The sequence below is a fragment of the Pituophis catenifer genome, unplaced genomic scaffold (genome assembly GCF_029215685.1).
Source record: "Pituophis catenifer annectens isolate HBS135680 unplaced genomic scaffold, rPitCat1.0.hap2 SCAF_1, whole genome shotgun sequence".
In the NCBI taxonomy this organism is placed as follows: domain Eukaryota; kingdom Metazoa; phylum Chordata; class Lepidosauria; order Squamata; family Colubridae; genus Pituophis; species Pituophis catenifer.
The window spans coordinates 123,099,038-123,122,090 of record NW_027256881.1 but is presented as its reverse complement, the minus strand read 5'-3'; the positions used below and the strand labels follow the sequence as shown (position 1 = coordinate 123,122,090).

At 41.2% G+C, this 23,053-nt stretch overlaps 1 protein-coding gene across 2 annotated transcripts in view; it reads right to left on the bottom strand.

Moving 5' to 3' along the window:
- KHDRBS2 (KH RNA binding domain containing, signal transduction associated 2) overlaps positions 1–23,053 on the bottom strand; it is a 387,146-nt gene that overhangs the window by 130,430 nt on the left and 233,663 nt on the right. For both annotated transcript variants that reach the window (XM_070954715.1, XM_070954723.1), the window contains exon 5: positions 10,626–10,753. In XM_070954715.1, coding sequence (XP_070810816.1) covers positions 10,626–10,753 — 128 coding nt within the window. The remainder of the gene's footprint in view (positions 1–10,625; positions 10,754–23,053) is intronic.

The window sequence follows — 23,053 nt, the reverse complement described above, 5'->3', positions numbered from 1 at the left end:
GCGGGAAAAACTGAAGTTGATCAGATTAGTGTTCCAGAGTTCAAAAGAGCTTGAAGGAGTCCAATCCTGAAGAAAATCCTGAAGAAAAATTAGTTCAGGAAAGTTAAGATATTCTGGAAAGTGACAAAAATGTGGGGAAAGATGTGGCTGCCTTAAGCAGTGGATTCCTTAAAATTAACATGGCTGTTGAAGCCATCATTCCTTTCCTTTGGTTTAGGCAGAAGCCTGAAAAAAAAAAGATATGCTTTAATAAAGAGCAAAAAGGTACTGTGCTCACAATACCTAGAAATCCAAGGCACTCTTCCAAATCACTCCAGCATTTGTAAAATGTTACTATTATTATTTAAAACATCCTAAGGGATTTGTGACTGTGGCATCTCACAGAAATGTGCTTGAACCTGGCACTGAACTTCTGTGGCTGCTCTGGTTCCTCTACCTCCAAAGCAGGGGTGAAATCCAGCAGGTTCTGACAGGTTCTGGAAAACCAGTAGCGGAAATTTTGAGTAGTTCAGAGAATTGGCAAATACCACCTCTAGCTGGCCCCAGGATTGGGGTGGGAATGGAGATTTTGCAGTATCCTTCCCCAGGAGTGGGGAGGGAATGGGAATTTTGCAATATCCTTCCCCTGCCACGCCCACCAAGCCACACCATGCCCACCAAGCCACGCCCACAGAACCGGTAGTAAAAAAAATTGGATTTCACCACTGCTCCAAAGATAAGCTTAGTGAAGACATTCTAGCAAGCCTTCAGCACAGAAGCTCATGGATTGTGCACAACTCCTAAAAGATATTTGGCTGGTCTATAGCTAAAATATTAAAAAAATAGCTTCATCGTATTATATCATTGGTCTGCTCTACCTCCTGCTATGGCTACGTATATTTTAAATGACCTGAGTATTGCCCCCATTTGGTGGTTTGAATTATTTAACTGATACTGTATATTGCATGTTTTATTCCATATGGTTTATTGTACCTTTATATTTTAGTTGGAAGTTACAGTAGGGGACTTGGGATCAAAAGGTGGAGTGAAATTCTCCCACACATAATTAAATATTCTTTTAGGGGAAGAATCTACTGTAGAAACATCAATGCAGAATTAATAGCTCATGACAAAGATGTAACAGAACCCGCCCCCCCAAAGAACATATAGAATGCTTAAAATCACGAAAACCTATTATATTCATTTGTTTTGCACACTTCAATGGCAGAAACTGAGGTCAATTTCATTAATTAGTCATGAACCTGGACCAGGCACTTTCACTGAGCTGGAATACGTCATATCACAGGAAGTAAAATATTGGGAGGGTAGAGAACAACCAGGTAAGTGGTCCTGACCTTCTAGGGGGAAACCTAGGGCATAATGTAATAAGTTATAAGTAAATTCCCTTTGAAAGCAGAAACATTTTCAACAGTTTTGTCAGTGTGTTAACAATTGAAACGCCACCTATACCATGTAGAAAAATGGTCCCATCAGAAGTTGTCAAATGGGCCATTTTCACCCTCCGGAGGACCTCCAGGGGTGGGGGTGGGGGTGGGAAAGGCTGTTTTTGCCCTTCCCAGACTCCTAGAGAGGCCCTGGAGGCTGGGGACAGCAAAAAACGGGCCTTCCAGTCTCACCAGAAGTTGTTAAATGGGCCATTTTCGGCCTCCAGAGGACCTCTGGGGGGTGGGGATGGGGAAGGCAGTTTTTGTCACGGCATTATTTTATTTACCAGCTGAGCTAATTATTTCTGGACTATCAGACTTTCCGTATCTTGCCAAGAATTGTTATCAAAAGCTACTACGCATGTCCATCCACCCACATTCCTTCACACTCTTTCCTTTGTTCTCATGCCACGGGGGTGTCGACTGCTGGAAAGCAGCCGGCCCGAATTACTTTCAAAATGTAGCAATTAACTTTCTTAGTTAGTGAGGTGTTTTATTTTCTTTATAATAAATAAATGAGTTTTATTAGAGAACTTTTCTTCGTGTTTCTTTTCAGAATATTGCAACAGGGAATAAGCCTTGATCCATCCTCTAACCAGGGTGATTTGTCCCAGAGCCAAACATGGGATTAATCAATGCCCTGACAGTTTTCACCCTTCCAGACTCCTAGAGAGGCCCTGGAGCCAGGTGAGAAAGAAAAATGGGCCTACCAGGCCATCGCATGCCAGGAGCGGGGGAAGCGGGGGAGATCGCGCGTGCATGCGCAGGGGCAGGGGTGGGGCGCATAGAATTATGGGTGTGGGTATGTGTGCGCGCGACCCCCCCCCTCGGTATGCAATAGTAAAAAGGTTAGCCATCACTGGTCTATATTATAGGCTTTTGCTTTTAAAGTGTATATCACAAAAATTGTGAGATTGGTGGCCTTATATATTTAAATTATATGTTATATAAATAAGATGTAAGTTGTGTGCAGCCAAGACTTATTTGAAATAAACACTTTTTCATTTCAAGATATTCAAAAGAAATCATTTTCTTACTCAAATTTTGATCAAAGTCCTGGAGACTAAATCATACTGTATGAAGAACAGCTACAGGATTTGAATTTAGCTAATCTAAAGAAAAGAAGAATTAAGGGTGACATGATAGCAATATTTCAGTTCTTGAGGGGCTGTCACAAAGAAGAGGGGATCAAATTATTCCCCAAAGCACCAGAGGCAAGACAAGAAACAATGGTTGGAAACTAATCAAAGAGAGAAGCAACCTGGAATTAAGGAGAAACTTCCTAACAGTGAGGACAATTAACCAGTGGAACAACTTGCCTCCAGAAATCATAGGCACTCCATCACTGGATGTTTTTAAGAAGAGCCTAGACCAGCGGTTCTCAACCTGGGGGTCGCGACCCCTTTGGGAGTCGAACGGCCATTTCACAGGGGTCGCCAAAGCCCACTCTCGCCGCCCCCACGCCTTCACTCACCCTCACCCTCTGCCTTTCTTGGATCGTCGTTCACCGTTCGCTTACCCCACCCACTCCCAATCTATTGCTGTCTCCGGAGTCCCAGCTGATGGCTAGAGGGAAAAAAAACTTTAAATTCTTGCCACGGGGCTTCAAAGAGCTAGCTGCAAAGAGGTAAATTCCTGGAGCAATTTTTTCCCCCCCAGCTATGCTGATAAGCAAAATTGAAAGTAAGGAAGCAGGGTCTTTGCTGCAACGTGACAAAATGAGGCAGAGAGATTTCTTTTCTTTTTCCTCACCAAAAAAGGTAGGTGCAAACAATGGGAAATTTAGGGCAAGAGGAGGTTCAAGATTTTAAAACACAAAAGAAAAAAAGCTCTATTTAACTAGGGAATTGTAATAATTGAGATACTATTAATTGTATATTGTGTGGAAAGCAGAAATGGTTAAGTTGTGGTTTGGAGGAATATATGGGGGAAATTATTTGGTTTATTATTATTGGTAAATATAATTAATTGATTTGTAAGAAATTGGATTGCATGGAAATAATTGGAATATTCATGTTCATATTGATTAATATACAAAAAAGATAGTTATATAACTAATTGATTTATATTAAAATGTTGAATTTGTATTAAACAACTGTATTACATAATTAACCAATGTGAGGATGGATATTTATTTATTTATTTATTTATTTATTTATTTATTTATTTATTTATTTATTTATTTATTATTTGAATTTCTCTACCGCCCTTCTCCTTTCGGACTCAGGATGGTGAACAGCCAAAATAAAAACATTTATACATAAAGTACGATTAAAAATAGATTTAAAATAATTAAATTTGGCCCATAGTTTAAAATTTATCAATTTAAAATCCATATCAAAATTTAAAACCAACCATAAAATAATAAAATCAAGAGAGACCAGCTAACTGAAAGAGATGAGTTTTTAGGGCCCGACGAAAAGTCCGGAGGTCGGAGATCACTCGTATCTCTGGGGGTAGATTGTTCCAAAGGGTGGGTGCCACCACAGAGAAGGCTCTCCTCCTGGGGGTCGCCAGCCGGCATTGTCTAGCCGACGGCACCCTGAGGAGGCCCTCTCTGTGGGAGCGAACTGGCCGGTGGGAGGCTATTGGTGGCAGAAGGCGGTCCCGTAAGTACCCTGGCCCTAAGCCATGGAGCGCTTTAAAGGTGATCACCAACACCTTGAAGCGCACCCGGAAGTCCACCGGAAGCCAATGCAGCTCGCGCAGGAGAGGAGTCACATGGGAGCGCCCAGTCACTCCCATAATCCCCCGCGCGGCCGCATTCTGCACCAGTTGGAGCCTCCGGGTGTACCCCAAGGGGAGTCCCATGTAGAGAGCGTTACAATAGTCCAGACGAGAGGTGACGAGTGCTTGAGTGACTGTGCGTAGGGAGTCCTGATCCAGAAAGGGGCGCAACTGGCGTATCAGGTGAACCTGATAAAAAGCCCCCCTGGCCACGGCCGTCATATGCCCTTCTAAAGACAGCCGTGCATCCAGGAGGACGCCCAAGTTGCGGGCCCTTTCCGTGGGGGCCAATGATTCGCCCCCAATAATCAGCGATGGCGTCAGCTGGCTATACTCGGTCTTGGAAGGGTTGAGTCGAAGCCTGTTTCTCCCCATCCAGACCCGCACGGCCTCCAGGCACTGGGACATCACTTCCAAGGCATCGTTGGGATGGTCTGGGGTGGAGATGTACAGCTGAGTATCATCAGCGTACTGATGGAACTCCACCCCAAAACCACGGATGATCTCACCCAGCGGCTTCACATAAATGTTGAACAGGAGGGGCGAGAGGACCGACCCTTGTGGCACCCCACAAACAAGGTGCCTCGGGGTCGATCGCTGCCCCCCTGTCAACACGGATTGAGACCGGTTGGAGAGATAGGAGGAGAACCACCGCAAAACGGTGCCCTCCACTCCCAGTCCCTCCAGCCGGCACAACATGATACCATGGTCGATGGTATCAAAAGCCGCTGAGAGGACTAACAGGACCAGGATAGAGGAATAACCCCTATCCCGAGCCCTCCAGAGATCATCCACCAACGCGACCAATGCCGTTTCCGTGCTGTACCCAGGTCTGAAGCCGGACTGGAATGGATCGAAATAGACAGCTTCATCCAGGTACTGTGGAAGCTGTTGCGCCACCACACTCTCAACAACCTTTGCAATAAAGTGAAGGTTGGAGACTGGACGATAGTTAACCAAAACAGCCGGATCCAGGGATGGCTTCTTGAGGAGAGGCTTCACCACCGCCTCTTTCAAGGCGGCCGGCAGGACACCCTCACTCAAAGAAGCGTTGATAATTCCCTGGAGCCAGCCTCGTGTAACCTCCCGGGAAGCCAGCACCAACCAGGAGGGACACGGGTCCAATAAACATGTGGTGGCGTTCAGCCGTCCCAAGATCCTGTCCACGTCCTCGGGAGCCACAGAATCGAACTCCTCCCAGATAACATTCTCAAGGCCTGCCTCAGTCATCTCGTCTGAACTAACCCAGTCAGCGGCCAAGTCTTCCCGAATCTGAGTTATTTTATCATCCAGATACTGTACAAAATCCTCAGCTCGGCCCTGCAAGGGGTCCTTCCATGCTCCCAGATGGAGAAGGGAGCGGGTCACCCTGAACAGGGCGGCTGGGCTGTTATCTGATGACACGATAAGAGCAGCAAAATAGCTAGATTTCGCCGCTTTTATCGCCACTAGGTAGGTCTTAATATGAGACCTTACCAGTGTCAAGTCGGATTCGGAACGGCTGGCCCTCCAACCGCTCTCTAGGCGTCTTTTCTGGCGCTTCATTTCTCTCAGCTCCTCGGAGAACCAAGGAGCTAAGTGAGTTCAGTGCCGGGTCAGAGGCTGCAAAGGCACGACCCGGTCCAAAGCCCCGGCAGCCGCACTATCCCAGGCGGCCACCAGGTCATCAGCCGAGTCGTGAGCTAGAGTTTCAGGAAATGGCCCAAGCTCCATCTGGAACCTATCAGGATCCATCAGGCGCCTGGGGCGGAACCACCTGGTCGGCTCCGCCTCCCTGCGACGGGGTGCGGCAGTCAGAAAGTCAAGTCGAAGGAGCAAGTGGTCAGACCATGACAAGGATTCAGTATCTATATCCCCTATATCAAGGCCACTCAACCACTGACCAGAGACAAAAACTAAGTCCAGAGTGTGTCCCCCCATGTGAGTAGGGCCGTGAATTACTTGGGTCAGGTCCATGGCCGTCATGGAAGCCATGATATAAAAATAGATGACAATGCGAAGGGGTATAATATAGAATAGAAGGGAAAAATTGAATTTGGTTAAGATTAGAGATGAGGATGAAGGGTAATATTGTTTTTTTAAAAAAATAGATGAGGAATAAATATGGCAAAAAGGAAATATAGAAATTGTAAATTTAATTGAAATGACTAAATACTGTGTTGGAAGAAATATCCTTCTGGGTTCTGCTCCAAGTGGGGAAAAAGACACTGGAAACATGGAGACTGCTTGGAAAGATAGTTTAATGGTGGACAGGATCACATGGCTTGATGGGGCCCATTGTGTTAGTTTCTGTTGCTATTGTGTTGCAAATGTCCTTTGACAAAGGATTGACTTTCTGCCTCTGGCCCATTTACAAAGGGTGGGGGGCAGGAAGGTGGGAGCTGCTTTGTCTGTAAAATATGCTTCTCCATTTCTCATCCAGGGAAATATAATATTCTGCCTTTTTAATATTTCCCAAAATATTTCATTCTTCTAGGAAAGGAGTGGGTGCTAACCTCCTACAACTGTTTAAATTTGTGAACCGGCCAAATACTCTGTTCAAAGAAAATACGTTATATGTTTGTATGTGTGTTTCTAATTATTGCTATTTATTGCTATTTGTTCTCTTTTATTCTTTAAAGTTTAACAATTCATTCTTTATCTTAATATCTTAATATTTGTTTGGGATTGATTTTTTTTCCTTTCATCTTTTTTATTGTACAGCAATCTTTCTCCTCAAACCTACCATCTCTGACTTTTCTTTCTTACTTACTTTCTCTTCCCCCCTCTTCTTCTTCTCCCTACTTCCTCTTTCTTTCTCCTTCTCCTCCTCTCTTCCTCCCTCTCTTACCTTCACTCCTACTCTAATTTCCCTTCCCTTCCTTCATCCCTCTCTATTGCTGTATCCTTTTATGCATATGGACTACTCAGAGGGCTGAAAAAGTTATTTTTGACCGGTCCTCGAACTTACGACTGTCCTCACAAATTATGTTTTTGCCCTATCTGTTGTGAAATGAGTGACATGGTTGTTAAGAATGCTGCACAGGCATAAATGTGAGGATGGTCATAAGTGTGAGGACCAGTCAAAAGTGCGAGGACCTGTCAGAAATGACTTTTTTCAGCCCTCTGAGTAGTCCCTATACACATAGCCATGGCCACCCGGTCACATGACCAGCTAGCCATGCCCACCCAGTCACATGACCTCCAAGCCACAGCCACAAAATAAGCCACGCCCACAGAACCAGTAGTAAAAAAATTTAGAACCCACCCCTGGTTGGGGGTTACCACAACATGAGGAACTGTATTAAAGGATCGCGGCATTAGGAAGGTTGAGAACCACTGGCCTAGACAGTCACTTAGCTGAAATAGTATAGGTTCTCCTGTTTGAGCAGGGAGCTGGACTAGAAGATCTCTAAGTTCCCTTCTATTCTATTCTATTCTATTCTATTCTATTCTATTCTATTCTATTCTATTCTATTCTATTCTATTCTATTCTGTATATTTGATGAATATGCATTCTATGTTAATAATGTTGTGTATTAGGATTCTATGGAATTTTCAAATAATTCAGAAGAAATCCTTTGGATTTCAGACAAGAATATCCCATCTTTACTATCTATTAAGTTCCCTATTTTTAAAGGTTTTTGCATGAACATGAAAAAGATGCAATGGCTCTAAGAACTGCATTGACTGTTTCCTTAAAATAGTATCTTTTTTAAAATAAAGGATGCCAAGGCAGCCTGGAAAAAGTCAGTGTGCTCTAATGAAGAACAGAAAGCTGTTGCATTAATGTGAGGTCTGAACTTTTTCTTCTGAATTAGCATACTCAGCCCTTCCCTATATTATTCAACATTATTCAAATTAGAAAGGTGTTATAGTAATCAGGATTTGACACATAAATCTAAAGCAGGCACTATTTTTAATCACGTGCTGATTCCTGGAAAGAATTTATTCTGCAGGAATTCAGTTGAAACCACAGTAGGTTTTAAGATGAGATTCCAAGGATCTGAATTGTTAACACGGACTTGCAAAGAATATGATTTCAGAGGGAGAAGAGGTAGTTAAGAATGGGAATATGGCTCACTTTAGAACTTTTAGAGAAGGAAAGAAGAAATGAAATGCAGCTAATTCTACAAGTACCGGTAGTAAGGTGAACTAAACCACCTTATAAAATAGATTCCTGATTTTATTAGAAATATTAAATTGCATGTAATTGGAGTCATAAAGGGCAGAATCGAGTTTGATGAAGACATAATAATGTTCCCGTACAATGAAATTATGATCACACTCTGACCTTGGCTGTGAACGTTCTTGATCTCCATGTTTTGGGAAGGTGTTATTGAAATAAGTGTTTCCTTGTTTAGATGATCATTGCATACCCCAGAGAGAGAATGAATATTAGTTATCCTAAGGATAAGTATAGCATCAATCCGCTATAAAAGAAGGTGGATGTGCAAATGTAATTAAGATATCTACATATGCTGATAGAAAAAGGAAGTTACTACATTGAAAGAAAAACCAAGGTTATTTTTAATCAGTGTCTTGAAATGTTAATGAAAAAAGAGAAATAAATCCATATGGGATATTGGATAAAACCAAAGGCTTAGTTTAGACTTCAGTTCTGTGAACCCTATGAGGTTTTATTTGGACGTTTTTGCATGTACCAAGTTAAAATCTACCTACAGTCAATTAAATTCTTTTGTGGTATATAGAGAGACTGCCAAACATAAATTAAGAATAAATTTAATTTTGTAGTAGATTTTAAAATAAGTTAATTGTACTGGATCTATTCTAGACATTTTTTTTTATTATTCTTTTGAATAAGTCATCATGCATAAGTTATCCCAAAACCTGCTTTACACAGAAGCAGAAGGTACGCCCAAAATATAAGCATTTAACAAAATTGTTCTTGCAGATTTTCAGAGAAATAAGGCCCTACTATAAAGACAGGCAAGGGACGAGGTGGCTCAGTGGCTAAGACACTGAGCTTGTCAATCAGAAGGTCGGCAGTTCAGCAGTTTGAATCCCTAGTGCCATGTAACAGAGTGAGCTTCCATTACTTGTCCCAGCTTCTGCCAACCTAGCAGTTCGAAAGCACATAAAAAATGCAAGTAGAAAAATAGGGACCACTTTGGTTGGAAGGTAACAGCGCTCCGTGTGCCTTCGCCATTTAGTCATGCCGGCCACATGACCATGGAGACGTCTTTGGACAGCGCTGGCTCTTCAGCTTAGAAACTGAAATGAGCACTGTCTCTAGAGTCAAAAACAACTAGCACGCATGTGCAGGCAGTGTTGAAATCTAAAATTTGTTACTACTGGTTCTGTGGGCGTTGCTTAGTGGGGGGGGTAATGTGACTGGGTGGGCATAATCAATTTTTTTTTTACTTTTAAAACCATTTTTTCTACAACCTCTTCGGTGAAGAGGTTGTAAAAAATGCTTTCAAAAGGCTCTGACGATCCCAGCTGAGTTGCCTGATGGGCAGAGACTTTTTTTCTTTTAAATACCTCTGACGATCAGGGAACTCAGCTTGCCTCTGCGGATCAAGCAACTCAGCTTGGATCGTCAGAGGCATTTAAAAAAAAAAGCCCTTTTTTTCTTTTAAATACCTCTAACAATCCAAGCTGAGTTGCCTGATCGTTAGAGGCATTTAAAAGAAAAAAAGTCTCTGCCCATCAGGCAACTCAGCTTGGATTGTCAGAGGCATTTAAAAGAAAAAAAAGGGGTTTTTCTTTTAAAAGCCTTTGATGATCCCAGCTGAGCCACGCGATCATCAGAGGCTTTATTTTTTACTTTTAAAAGCATTTTTTCGGCCGAAGAGGTTGTAGAAAAAAAGCTTTTAAAAGTAAAAAAAAAAAAAAAAAGCCTCTGACGATTGTGTGGCTCAGCTGGGCATGGGAGGGAGGGGCAGGGATTATTGCTACCGGTTCTCCGAACCACCCACCTCCATCGCTACTGGATTGGGTGATCTGGTCTGAACCGGGAGCATTTCACCCCTGTGTGCAGGGTTTACCTTATAAAGACAGGCATCTTCCAGAAATATCAGTAGGTGACTTTAATCACCTCCAGCCAGCAAGGCTAAACCCATTGCAGGATTATGAGAATTGTAATCCCTAAAACAACTGAAGGAAACTAAATCGGTGAAGATGAGGGTAGAGGCCATATGGCTCCAGTAGATGTGGCTATGTTTATTTAAATATGAAAATACTGGGATTTATGCTAGGATGAATGTTCATCGGTTTGGAACAAAACCATAAATTTTCTTTAGTCTCTTTGCTTTACAAGACATATTTTCAGTTCCTCTGTGTAAATGCAATTACAACTAAGTGGAAGGTTTTGTTAGAACCAAATGTTAAACAAGACACCCTCTTTTATTTTTCTCAGCTGTATCTGTGAACTGTGGCATGTATCTGTTTATTAACCAAGTCATTTGTAACCGAGGTTATAGCTATTATAAAGTATTTATACTGAGTATAAAGAAAGACAAAGCAACTGACCTTGAAGGAGCTGCAGGAGGAACCCGAATTCCTCTTCCTCGAATACTTCGCCCACGAGGTGAGTCCTCTGAACCATTTAAATACGACAATTCTCTCAATTGCTCTTGACGGATTTCATCATTATAGTCCTGGGAAAAAGGAAGCAATAGAGCATCTGTCATCTTTACTACTGAAGTTCCATTCCTCCTCCTAGATTAGCTAATTTTAAGTTTAAGATGATTTTCAGGAAACTTAAATGACTTCGTTGCTTGGTACAGTGCTTTAAAAAAAGCAAATAATATTTAACCCATATTATGCAGGTAAACAAAATGTATTCTGCAAATATGGTTTATTGCCATCAAACTAGGCAATGTATGTAGTACATTTTCTTGTAGGTCATAGAGCTACGCAGGAGTAGACTTGACAGAATCAGCCCTAAATTAGTTAGATTTTAGAGTTTTTCAAGAGTCAAGATTCTATTTGAAATAAAGTAAACAGTGCATAAAGGGGATAGCTTGTTTCCATCTCCTTAATGACAACTCCCCTTTGGGTCATGTGACCAGGAGGAGGGGGCTTAAGAATGAAAGAATTGGCAGTATTTTGAGCCACTGTCTAATTGCCTCACTGGGATGTAGTGAGGATTAATATATAGTATATATATATATATATTCCACAATGCTTGGCCAGATGCAGCCCACTTGTGAATTTATTCTTTTCTTCGATGGTTTTGTTTCACCACACCAAATTGAGTGCCTTCTGTTCTGTTTGCAGAGAGCTATCCTACTAATGAAAAGACAGAATTCCAAATTCCCTTAAAATTATTTTTCAAGTTCCACTCCGTTAGAAAGAATGAAAAGAATCATTCCTGCTCTATAATAGGGAAAACAATCTGCCTACCTCTGATTCATTGTTTAGCTGAATGGAATGAAAAAAGCAGAAACACATCACTGCTTTGCAATGCAAACTTCACCCTTTATGTATTTCCATGTGATGTCAATGCAAGCATGAAAGGCAGAACTTGCATGGTGACATCATGATGCATATGTTGTCATTTTTGCGCCATTGTGTCTAGCTGAACTTAGGCTGCAAATCAGTGGTGAAATTCTGAGCACATTGTAAGCCGCCCTGAGTCTCCGGAGAAGGGCGGCATATAAATCAAATTAAAAAAAAAAAATTCAAATTTTTTTACTATCAGTTCTGTGGGCGTGGCTTGGTGGGCGTCGCATGGCTTGGTGGGCGTGGTAGGGGAAGGATACTGCAAAATCTCCATTCCCTCCCCACTCCAGGGGAAGGATACTGCAAACTCTCCATTCCCACCCCACTCTGGTGCCAGCCAGAGGTGGTATTTGCCGGTTCTCTGAACTACTCAAAATTTCCACTGCCAGTTCTCCGAACTACTCAAAATTTCCATTCCAGAACCTGTCAGAATCTGCTGGATTTCACCCCTGTGCCAAATGGGTTGGCAGGTGTAACTGTTATGTAGCTTGGATCCTTTACAGGAAAAAAAAAAACCCCTCATCAGTAGCTTTATTTAGTTGCCCTGGTTGGGCAAAGTACAATTGGAAAGGGAAAGAAGTCAGAAGAATTCCATTGACCAGCTCTTTGATGGAGGTGCAGCTTTGCTCCCTGTGACCACTGGACTTTTCCAGAGTGGTGGGCAAGCTTGATCTCTCCTGGACAGGAGCCCCTCTTAAGTGGCAGGATAGAGTTGTACCTAGGCTGGCAATACTTGATGTTAGAGAGCATTGGTACAATGCAATGCCATAGAGTTAAGCAGTCTAAAGAGAATGGCATGGTGCAAGCGAAGCTTGTAGCCTTGCCAACAAGCCTACTCCATCTATTTGTTATTGTAAAACCGATTTACAATTATTTGCATGCCACCTACTTGACTGACTGTGGATAAAATCAATTAAAAGTACAGCCCTCATAAAATCCAGTCTTTAACATCCTTGCTTTTAAAGGAAAGCAAGCAAGTTGACCAATGTTTGCACGATCAGCCTGAAATTCATCTGTGCCTTATTCAGAGACCTGCCAGAATCATGCAGAATTTAGAGCTGTTTTGTTTTAATCTGCACCATATAAATCTTACAACTTTGTCTCATCTCTTATTATGATGAAGTTCTCACAGATTCCATGCATCTTTGAGGTTTTAAAATGGCACTGTTAATTGTAAAACATTAGAAATTTAAGGGAAATGCAATGCAGCCTATCAAATGAATATTAGTGCACACTTCTTCACAATCGTGAAGCCGAATCTTGACTGTTTCTTCTGATAAAATAATTCAGTTTGGTGACCATCAAGAAAGGGTGTAGCAGTTTTGCAATATGCAAGCATTCCTCTCTTGATTCTAAAGGCTTATTGGAAATATTAATGCATTTCTTGGCTTCATCTAGCAGCTGAAACAATACACTTATTTATATCAGCCTTCTGTGCTGAAAATAATAAAAACATATTAGATGACATGTCTTATTTCTGTCCAAATGATACAAATAATTATGTACAAAGCAAAAGCTAGTTTTCAGAGCAGCACTTTTTGATTGCAGCTTTGAAAATCATAATAATCATTCATTTGCTGCTGCTGAGGTTTACTAGGAGAAATTGGCATATTCTGTAGTAAACCTAGTTAAATAAATAGAGGAAAAATATGTATCATTCTGATTGCCATTCAAAATAATTATATTTTGATTATAAAAAAAGACAGGTGTACTAAATGATGAGCTCTGAGATAATTCTACTAAAAAGATATCCCAATCAGTTTCTTTTAGTCAATATCATTTGCATTTTCAGATATATTTCTTCTTTTGTGCTGTAACTTCCCATTATTGTTTCTCAGAATTAGAAGGAATCTCATTCTTTGGATTTATTTTTTCTGATGATGCCCCAGTAATGATGGCAATGATGTTCCTAATTCAATATATTTTAGGTTTACCTTTTATAATTATATCTTGTGTTTGTTGTTACATTATTATTATTATTATGTTTATGTTGTATTTTGCTCAGAGTCATACCGCCTGAATTGCATGGCCTTATATCTTTTAAAATAAATAAATATCAGAATTTTAATTGCATAGTACTGTTAGGTGCATTCTACGAACCAAGCTGCATAAAAATGTCTTCATGTGCTACTTTCCCATTGCCATTACAATGTGAAATACTGTCAGTTTTTCCACTTTGTGATATAAAGCATCTGATATAAAGCAGTGGTGAAATCCAAATTTTTTTACTACTGGTTCTGTGGGCGTGGCTTGGTGGGCATGGTGTGGCTTGATGGGCATGGCTTGGTGGGTGTGGCAGGAGAAGGATACTGCAAAATCTCCATTCCCACCCCACTCTGGGGTCAGCCAGAGGTGGTATTTGCCAGTTCTCCGAACTACTCAAAATTTCCGCTACCGGTTCTCCAACCTGCTCAAAATTTCCACTACTAGTTCTCCAGAACCTGTCAGAACCTGCTGGATTTCACCCCTGATATAAAGGTAATAGTATTCCATTTCTGGAACTGTGAAGCAATCAATTCATAAGTTTATCTTAGTTCAGAAAGACAATTCATTGATGAATGGATATATAGTCTGTATCTGTCTATGAAACTTTCTCAACAGTGGAGAAAAAAATATAAAGGTATAGGGAACATCCAGACCCATATAATCAGGTGTCCTTGACTTATGATCACAACTGGGGCCAACATTTCTGTTGTTAAGTGAGTCACACCCGATTCTACAACTTGTTTTGCCATGATTATTAAGCAAATCACTGCAGTTGTTAAGTGAAACATACAACTGTTAAGTGAGTCCAGCACCCCGCATTGACTTTGCTTGTTGGAAGATGGCTGGGAAGGTCTCCAAAGGCAATCACAGGATCCTAGGATTCTGCAACTATTATAAATATCTGCTAGTTGTCAAGCCCCTGAAATTCGATCACCTCACCATGTGGATGCTAGTACAGTTATAAGTATGAGGACTGGTTGTAAGTCACTTTTCTCAGTGCTGTTGTAATTTTGAATGGTTACTAAATGTTTGGTTGTGTTGTGACTCCGACCCCCGAGCCCGTCTTATCGGAGGGAGAAGACTCTGAAAGTGAAGGAGAGGAGTTGGCAAGGCCTCCCTCTCCAGGACCCTCCTCTCTGGCAATGCCTCAGGTGTCTTCCGAAGGCCAAGAGATAGGCCAGGAAGCAGGCACTTCCGAGCAGCCGCAGTTAGACAGTGATGGAGATAGGTCTTGGCTGGATCCCCGACAGTGTCGGAAACACAAGCGTGCGCAGCAGAGAAGGAGGCGTGCCAGAGATTAAGCTGGGTCACTGAACCACACCCCACAGGGGATAAAAGGGGGTGTGGTGGCCATTCAGGCTTTGTGACGGACAAAACTGAAAGCTAGCAAGTCATTCTGCATTTCTGGAACTTTGTTATATGCTCTGCTTGGATTGATTTTTGGACTGGACTTGACTATTCTTTGGCTTTTGTGGACTTACTTTGATGTTTCGGTCAGAGGAGATAAACCTCCCTTTGTAAGTAAAAACTTTTGGCAAGCAGCCACTGGGTTGCTGCCAATTCTGTTATCAAAGGAAACTCTTGTCTGCTGGTTTATTTTAACTCTTGGTCGACTGCTGGTGTGCATGTGTGAGACGGGGACAGAACAGTTGTAAGTCAAGGACTACATGTAGTACTTTGGAGACCTAGAACCAGACCCTCTGGTTTTGATCAAAATCTGAGTTTCAACCACTAGTCCGTGGGGATACAAGCAAGGGTGAAATCCAGCAGGTTCTGACAGGTTCTGGAGAATCGGTAGTGGAAATTTTGAGCAGTTCAAAGAACCAGCAAATACCACCTCTGGCTGGTGCCAGAGTGGGGAGCGAATGGAGATTTTGCAATATCCTTCCCCCAGGAGTGGGGAGCGAATGGGGATTTTGTAGTACCCTTCCCAGGAGTGGGGTGGGAATGGAGATTTTGCAGTATCCTTCCCCTGCCATGCCCACCAAGCCACACTATGCCCATCAAGCCACACCCACAGAATCGGTAGTAAAAAAAATAGGATTTCACCACAGGATACAAGGAAATAAAATCCCTCAGTCTCTGAGGTAGAAAGCCAAAAGCAGAGAGATAAATTTATCTTTTCATGGAAAAGTTCCTGAAAATAATGCAGTCTATACAGGGGAGCAATAGGATTGGCTCATGTTATCTAAGTGCATGAATCAGGGCTATCTGCATATATTTAGTACAACTCTTGTGATGCCCCAGCACTAAGTGGTCTGACTTTTGCCTCCCCTCAAGAATGCCTTCTTAGAACATTTTAACCTGATTATCCCTTTTTGCTTTCTTGCTGAAGGTTGGTTACTACTAAGAGCCTTTGTTCCTATTAACTTTGACTGTTTTTGAATGTTAGCTTTTGCCTCACAAGTCCCCTTGCTATTGTTTGTTAACACTGAATCAGTATTTTACTACTGGTTCTGTGGGCATGGTTTAGTGGGTGTGGTGTGTCTTAGTGGGCATGGCTGGGGAAGGATATTGCAAAATCTCCATTCCCACCCCACTCCAGGGGAAGGATACTGCAAAATCCCTGTTCCCCCTCCACTTCTAGGGAAAGGATATTGCAAAATCCCCATTCCCTCCTCACTTCTGGGGGAAGGATATTGCAAAATTTCCATTCCCACCCCACTTTGGGGCCAGCCAGAGGTGGTATTTGCCAGTTCTCCGAACTACTCAAAATTTCCGCTACCAGTTCTCCAGAACCTGTCAGAACCTGCTGGGTTTCACCACTGCTCAGGAGCCAGGAAGTAGAGTGAAAAGAGCATGTGTGGGCACACTTTTGTTCTACATCTTTATGAAAGCCCAAAGATACTTCTGTAAAAGTCCCATGAGAATAGTACATGCAACATTCCAATAGAATTGAACTTCCCAGAAGAAAAAACGAAGAGAGAATTACATCAACACAGTGAAATATTTGGCCAGCTGTTTGGTTTGGTGTACTATTTGTTACACATAATTATATATACAGGCACATAGTCAGAGGGCATGCCTATAAGAAGCAAAGATAGCTGATTATTTATTTATACAATATTAGCATCAAAGGCAGGAGTTACAGCACCCAGGTTTTTAATGCCTCTTAAGTGATCCATATAAGGCTGATTTCAATATTATTCAACTAAAACTCTTCTCTTGTCCATGCTAGTGAGAGCTGCTAGGAATTGTAGTTCAACAGTATCTTAAGAATGAAAGATTCTCCTTTTCTTTCTTGGACAGCAATATCAGCTCATTGCTTCACGTGGCCAGGAAGAAGACAGGGGTATATAAGTATGAAATCAGTTGACATGTAGACAGCCACTTTGGTTCCGTGGTGAAGGCACCAGGCTAGAAATCAAGAGATCAAATCCCACTTTAGCTATAAAAACCAGCTGGGTAACCTTGGGCCAGTCACTCTCTCTCAGCCTAACTCACCTCACAGGATTGTTGTCGTGTGGACAATAGAAAGGAGAAGGACTATTGTGTGTGCTTGCTGCCTTATTTGTAAAAAATAATAAAGGCAGGGTACAAATAAATAAATGCATGTAAGATACTAAACAACTTTCTGAACATTTTAGCTAAGGAAGAACAAGAATGAAAAAGGTCAAATAACAAATTGGAAATAAGGATGACTTTTTATTTGACAGGAATGAGAGATATAATTGAGTATTTTTGTAATATAATGTAATTCAAAACTTCACCCAGAAATAATGAAACAAACTCAACACTGACATTCTGATATAATCCAAGGAAACAATTTTTTAAAATTAAAAACATTGAACTAACGCGTTCCGTTTTTAAATTGTTATATTAAGACCTTAACTGGGAAAATGAAGGAAAAAACAAGGTGATTAAATAACACCGCTAATTTTAAAATAACCATCCTATTAAAAGATAAACCCCCCACTCTTCTTTAGATCTATTAAAGCAATTAACTTGTACCCAGTAGGCCTGGATACAGTTTTGGCATGTATAACTTTGGTAGTAAACAAAACTTTTCTAATTAAAATCTTATTATTACTGTGTAGCAAGTTTCCTAAATGCCCAATAATCTCTAATTTGACAATTATGTACAGTCACATCATATGATTTGAAAAATTACTTTTCAAACTATTTATGACTAGGAGGGAACACACCCACACACATACACAGGGAGGTTTAGATAGATATCTGAGAGGTAACATTTCCAATTGTTTTATAAATCCTACCTGATTTGTCCATCATTAGATACCATCTATATGTTAGAAAACCAACTTCTGTAAAAGGACAAAGGACAGTTTCTGTCTTGAGCATTCTTTTGAAGCCTTTAAATCCAACACTGCCATGTTCATCAAGGCATGGAATTAACTGCTTTCACTCTTAAAGGGAGAATCTTTTCCATTTCTTTAAACTGTAATAATCCTATAACAACTGTAACAGGATTCTTGTTGGGGAGAAATTAGGAGAAGGAAGGTGTGTGGGATATGTTCCCTGCTTTGAGTTATTTGTAAAAATAATAAAGGCAGGATCAAAATAAATAAATTAAACCAAGGGCCTCTATATTAAGATTGAACAGCCCCTCTCTCAACAGAGAGGGAGGGATACAACACCGCCTATCTCCTGTTTACAACAGTTCTTTCAGCAGTTCCAAGAAGGTTCCACACCAGTGGTTGGTTTCTACTGGTTCGCACCGGTTCAGACGAACCGGTAGTGATGGTGGCGGGAGGCTCCGCCTACCCGCCCGGACATCATCACGGACGTTCTGCGCATGTGCAGAAGCGCTGTGCAGAAGTGAAGCGAGTGTACTCGTGCGCATGCTCACAGTTCCGAACCAATAGCAAAGGTAAGTGAAACACACTACTGTTCCACACCCATTTGCACTATGCAGGTGAGCCTGAGGATACATATAAACCTCCAAGATGCCTCAACGACTCTCAGAATGAGTGCTAGCGATCATATGACTGCAAGGAACATAGATCCTTCCATCCTCCACCGTTCAGTCAGAACTGAAGAAGTGTCTTGGATGAAAAGTCTTCAAGAAAAAAAAGTCCAGTTGCCTTTTGAAAAAGGCACCTTTGGGACTAAGACGTCTGAGAATCTCCACAGACAAACTAAACCAAACTTTTTTAAAAAAAATAAATCCTTAAGTTGCTTTACTAAGCTGACCAGTTTTTTTTTTTTCTTAGACGTGGCTTGCAGATTTGGGTATATCAAGTGAAGTCTTTAGATCTTTGCTCTTATATCTGTCCCTGCACCCACAATATTACCCCTTTTTAAAAACCTTTTCTCAAATGCTTAGTGGTGTTTTCTCTTCATAACAATCCTTTGGGAGATACTTCCCCTTCCTTGAGAAGTTCTACGGCTTCCCCAATGGCTCCATTTGCGTTAGAACTCTTTAATCCCTTCCTCTGATCCCTTTCCATAGACCTATTTATCTCTTTCCTACATTCTGATAATTACAAGCTCTGGCCACTGATTCTAGACCTCCATTATTTCATGACAATTCATTAGTGATATGCACCACCTTTATTCATTTCTCAGACGTTACCACAAAGTTAAAACAAATGATATAAAAGTCCATGCATAAAAAGCAATTCTAGGAGAATAAAAATACAATCCGGGCCTTTGTTCATCAGAGTGAATGATTATTAAACTGAATGTAAGCCACATCTTTAAGATGTATCACTGTGGTCTGATGGTTAACTGCATAAAGAGTAATAAATGTGCTAGCCCTTTTAAATAGAAATAGCACATGAAAAACTAGACAGCCTTTCTGGAAACTCTTAAATAAAGCATCTCTCAGAGCTTGAGACTTAATGGCTTGAGAATATGCTGTGCCTGTGTATATTTTATGCTTTGTAATTTGTGGATGCAATCATATGCTAAGGCTATTGGCTCCGCATATAGTTCTGGTTAGTGTTTGTAGCACACTGCACTGTGGAGGATTAGGGGAAATTGATATGTAGCCCCTCACATCTGTGGATAGGTGAGTGGTGGTACTGGTGGTAGCAAGGAAGGAGTAGTTTATGTGTGAATTAGTATTCCACTTTTGTACTTTAACACCTAATAACATTTTAATAGACCAGGATCAAGTGAGGACATTAACAGTGAGGACAATTAACCAGTGGAACAGGTTGCCTTCAGAAATCATGGGCGCTCCATCACTGGATGTTTTTAAGAAGACAGTCACTTATCTGAAATGGTATAGGTTCTCTGGCTTGAGCAGGGGGCTGGACTAGAAGACCTCCAAGGTCCCTTCCAACTCATTCTATTCTATTCTATTCTATTCTATTCTATTCTATTCTATTCTATTCTATTCTATTCTACTCTACTCTACTCTACTCTACCCTTAAAAACAACTGGCAAAACAGGACCACAAAACAGGTCATTCTATCAATGGGAGTGTCATTTAAAGTTTCTGTGTGCTTCCTGTCTAAATTCATCATTATCTGGCTCTTGGGTTCCAGTCAGATACTCAGACCAATCTAGGAGTCAGCATAGGACCACCTCAACCAATGAATACAATGAGAATTAAAAGAGAGATTCTCTCCCCCCCCATTAAAAATAGAATTAGAGGAAGCATGAGTTGATTCTTGGAACATTAGAATGGTTCTGGATACAGCTATGAACATGTGTTAAATGATATTATACTTTTTATCCTGTCTCTCTCTCTCTCACACACACATATTAAACTCAAGATGGTGAACAGACCTAATATGTTCCCCAGTGCAACAATCCTGTGGGGTGGACTGAGAGTGCCTGGCCCACAACCACCCTTTCATCTCTAAGGCGGGACTAGAACTCACTCACCATCTCCTGGTTTTTATGCCAGCATCTTCACCACTGCACCAATCTGGGTCTCAGTTGATATGTATGCTTGTACATACATGTGAACATCATTGTCCTACTGGGGATATCACAATTGATTGTGAGATCTGAGCTACAACTCACTTGGAACCTATTATTTTATGCTATCCTATTTGTATAACTATTTAAGTCATAGCAGTTGGGATTTGACAGCTGCAGACTTCAAACCTCCATTGATCTATGGATGAAAGAAATGACTACAAAAACATCAGGTCTAGTTAGATGGATTCTCTTAGTCTTTGAAATGTGAATATATTATTACCAATTCTTTTGTTTCCATTACATTCATTATAAGCCCATCCATTCTGCAGCCAAAACATGACTGACAAAACAACACTGTTTTTTCCCGCCAATTAAATCAAACTAAGATTCTGTTTTGTACAGTAATTAGTAACAAAAATATGCAATATGTACACCCATGCCATCAGCCAGGCTCTCTTAAGACCAGTGATTGGACAATATCCATTTTACTTCCTACTCCAGAGAGTATGGTTCGGCTTCAACAGTTTTCTGTCTAAACTTTTCTGTCCAAGATTTTAAAAATCTTGACACAAATATATTTTCTGAAGACGCAAAGGATTTTACTCATATTTGAAAATATGAGGCTCCCCCCCACTTTTCTCTTCACAACAAAAATACCCACAACTCTTTGTGGCTTTTCACTTCAAAAGAAAAAAGAAGCCATAACTAGTGGGGGTCATGCTGGGTAAAGAGAGTAAAGAAGCCCAGGCCCCTGCCTATTGAAAAAAATAGGATAGATTTTTTTTTTTTTTGAGAGAGAGAAATACAAAAGTTGTCTAGAAGTTCTTGCTAATTTTCAGATGCACTCCCAGCAGGATCCATAGCCATATTGTTTTACATTTTTATTTAAGGCATAGATTCTAGAGAGTAGATTACTTTCTGGTTAAGTGCAGGATTTCAATATAGCAATAGCAATAGCACTTAGACTTATATACTGCTTCATAGTGCTTTTACAGCCCTCTCAAAGCTGTTTACAGAGTCAGCATATTGCCCCAACAGTCTGGGTCCTCATTTTACCCACCTCGGAAGGATGGAAGGCTAAGTCAACCTTGAGTCGGTGAGATTTGAACTGCTGAGCTGCAACTAGCAGTCTGTTCTGTCCCCATACCATGCACACACCCAACCAGCCAGCCGAGGGTTAAATAAACTCTTCAAACACTCAACATCAGTGATAAGGAACTTGGCAGCAACTCCGTGGCTGCCTGCCAAAAACTTTTACTCCGATAACACAGACAAAAATACACACAGTTTGAATAGTCCAGTTTGTAATTAAATCCACAGCAAATAGGTCTTGTGTCTGAAGGTGTAAAGTGCCTCGCCAGAGATTAGCTTTGTCCGTCACAGAGTCCGAATGGCCACCACACTCCCTTTTATAGCCTGTGGGGTGTGGTCCAGTGACTCAGCTAATCTCTGGCATGCCTTTCTCTCTGCTGCGCACGCTTCTCCCTGCGCCTCTGGCGAGGGTCCAGCCAGCACTTATTTTCCTTGTTGCTGTCCACCTGTGGCTGCAGGGACGTGCTTGACTCTGAGCCTATCGTTTGGCCTTCGGTGTCCTCCGGAGGCATTGCCAGAGAGGAGGGTCCTGGAGAGGGAGGCCTTGCCAACTCCTTCCCCTCCCTCTCAGAGTCTGCATCTGTCGATAGCCCAGGCTCAGGCAATGGAGCCACAACACAGTCAGATGAAGTAGCCTGCAGTACTGCACTCTAACCACTGCACCACCTTCTCATATGATGCTTTATAGGTGTAAAGCACCATGCAGCCACTTGTTCTCTTCTACTGTTTTGGCTTCTGCTCCTCTACAATATGAAGAGATGATCACTAATGTACAATTTGTCCATCGTCATCATCATCATGGTAAGCCACACACATGTACTGTACACCAATATAAATTCAGATATTCAATGTGATTTAATCAACATTCCCCCTGAGATAATAGAAAGCATATGTATGTCTTAGCCGGAAATTAAGTGAAGCTTTAAAAGAAACTTCCCACTTATGTACATACTGTATATGTTTCCTATTATCTAAATGGAACATTGGTCTGATTGTGCACATAATCACATACGCAAAAACAACAACAACAAAGAAGAGTGAGAGAGGGTGGTATTTTAATGTTAAGGCACCAGAGCTTGTCTTTGACCTCTCTTTTTCCTTTCAATTGGAAAATGTAATTGAATTTTGAATGTTACCATATCCTTTAAAAAAAAAAGGCTTACGCCCTTTAATTATTTGCAAAGCCCTCTCTAGCAGCAACTAGAATGTATTCTCAAGCATGGCTGTCATTCACAGCAGTGCATGGCAGGCAAATGAATGGCCTTACAGATGAATGGCCTTGATTGTATTTTGCTGCAAACGATGGATATGTATATTTTCTCTACACATGCAACACAAAAAAATAATAATTGTGCATAAAATTAAATATCATAACTTTCTTGAACAAAGAGTAGTGCAGACTTTTCCCAATTATACTCTACTACTCTGTTCTACTAGGCAAAGTGGTTGCATTGCACTGAATAATTTGAACCATCTATAAATGAATATTGAAGGAGTTAGCTGAACCCATTCAGGAAAATGCTTTTCCTCTGAGCTTG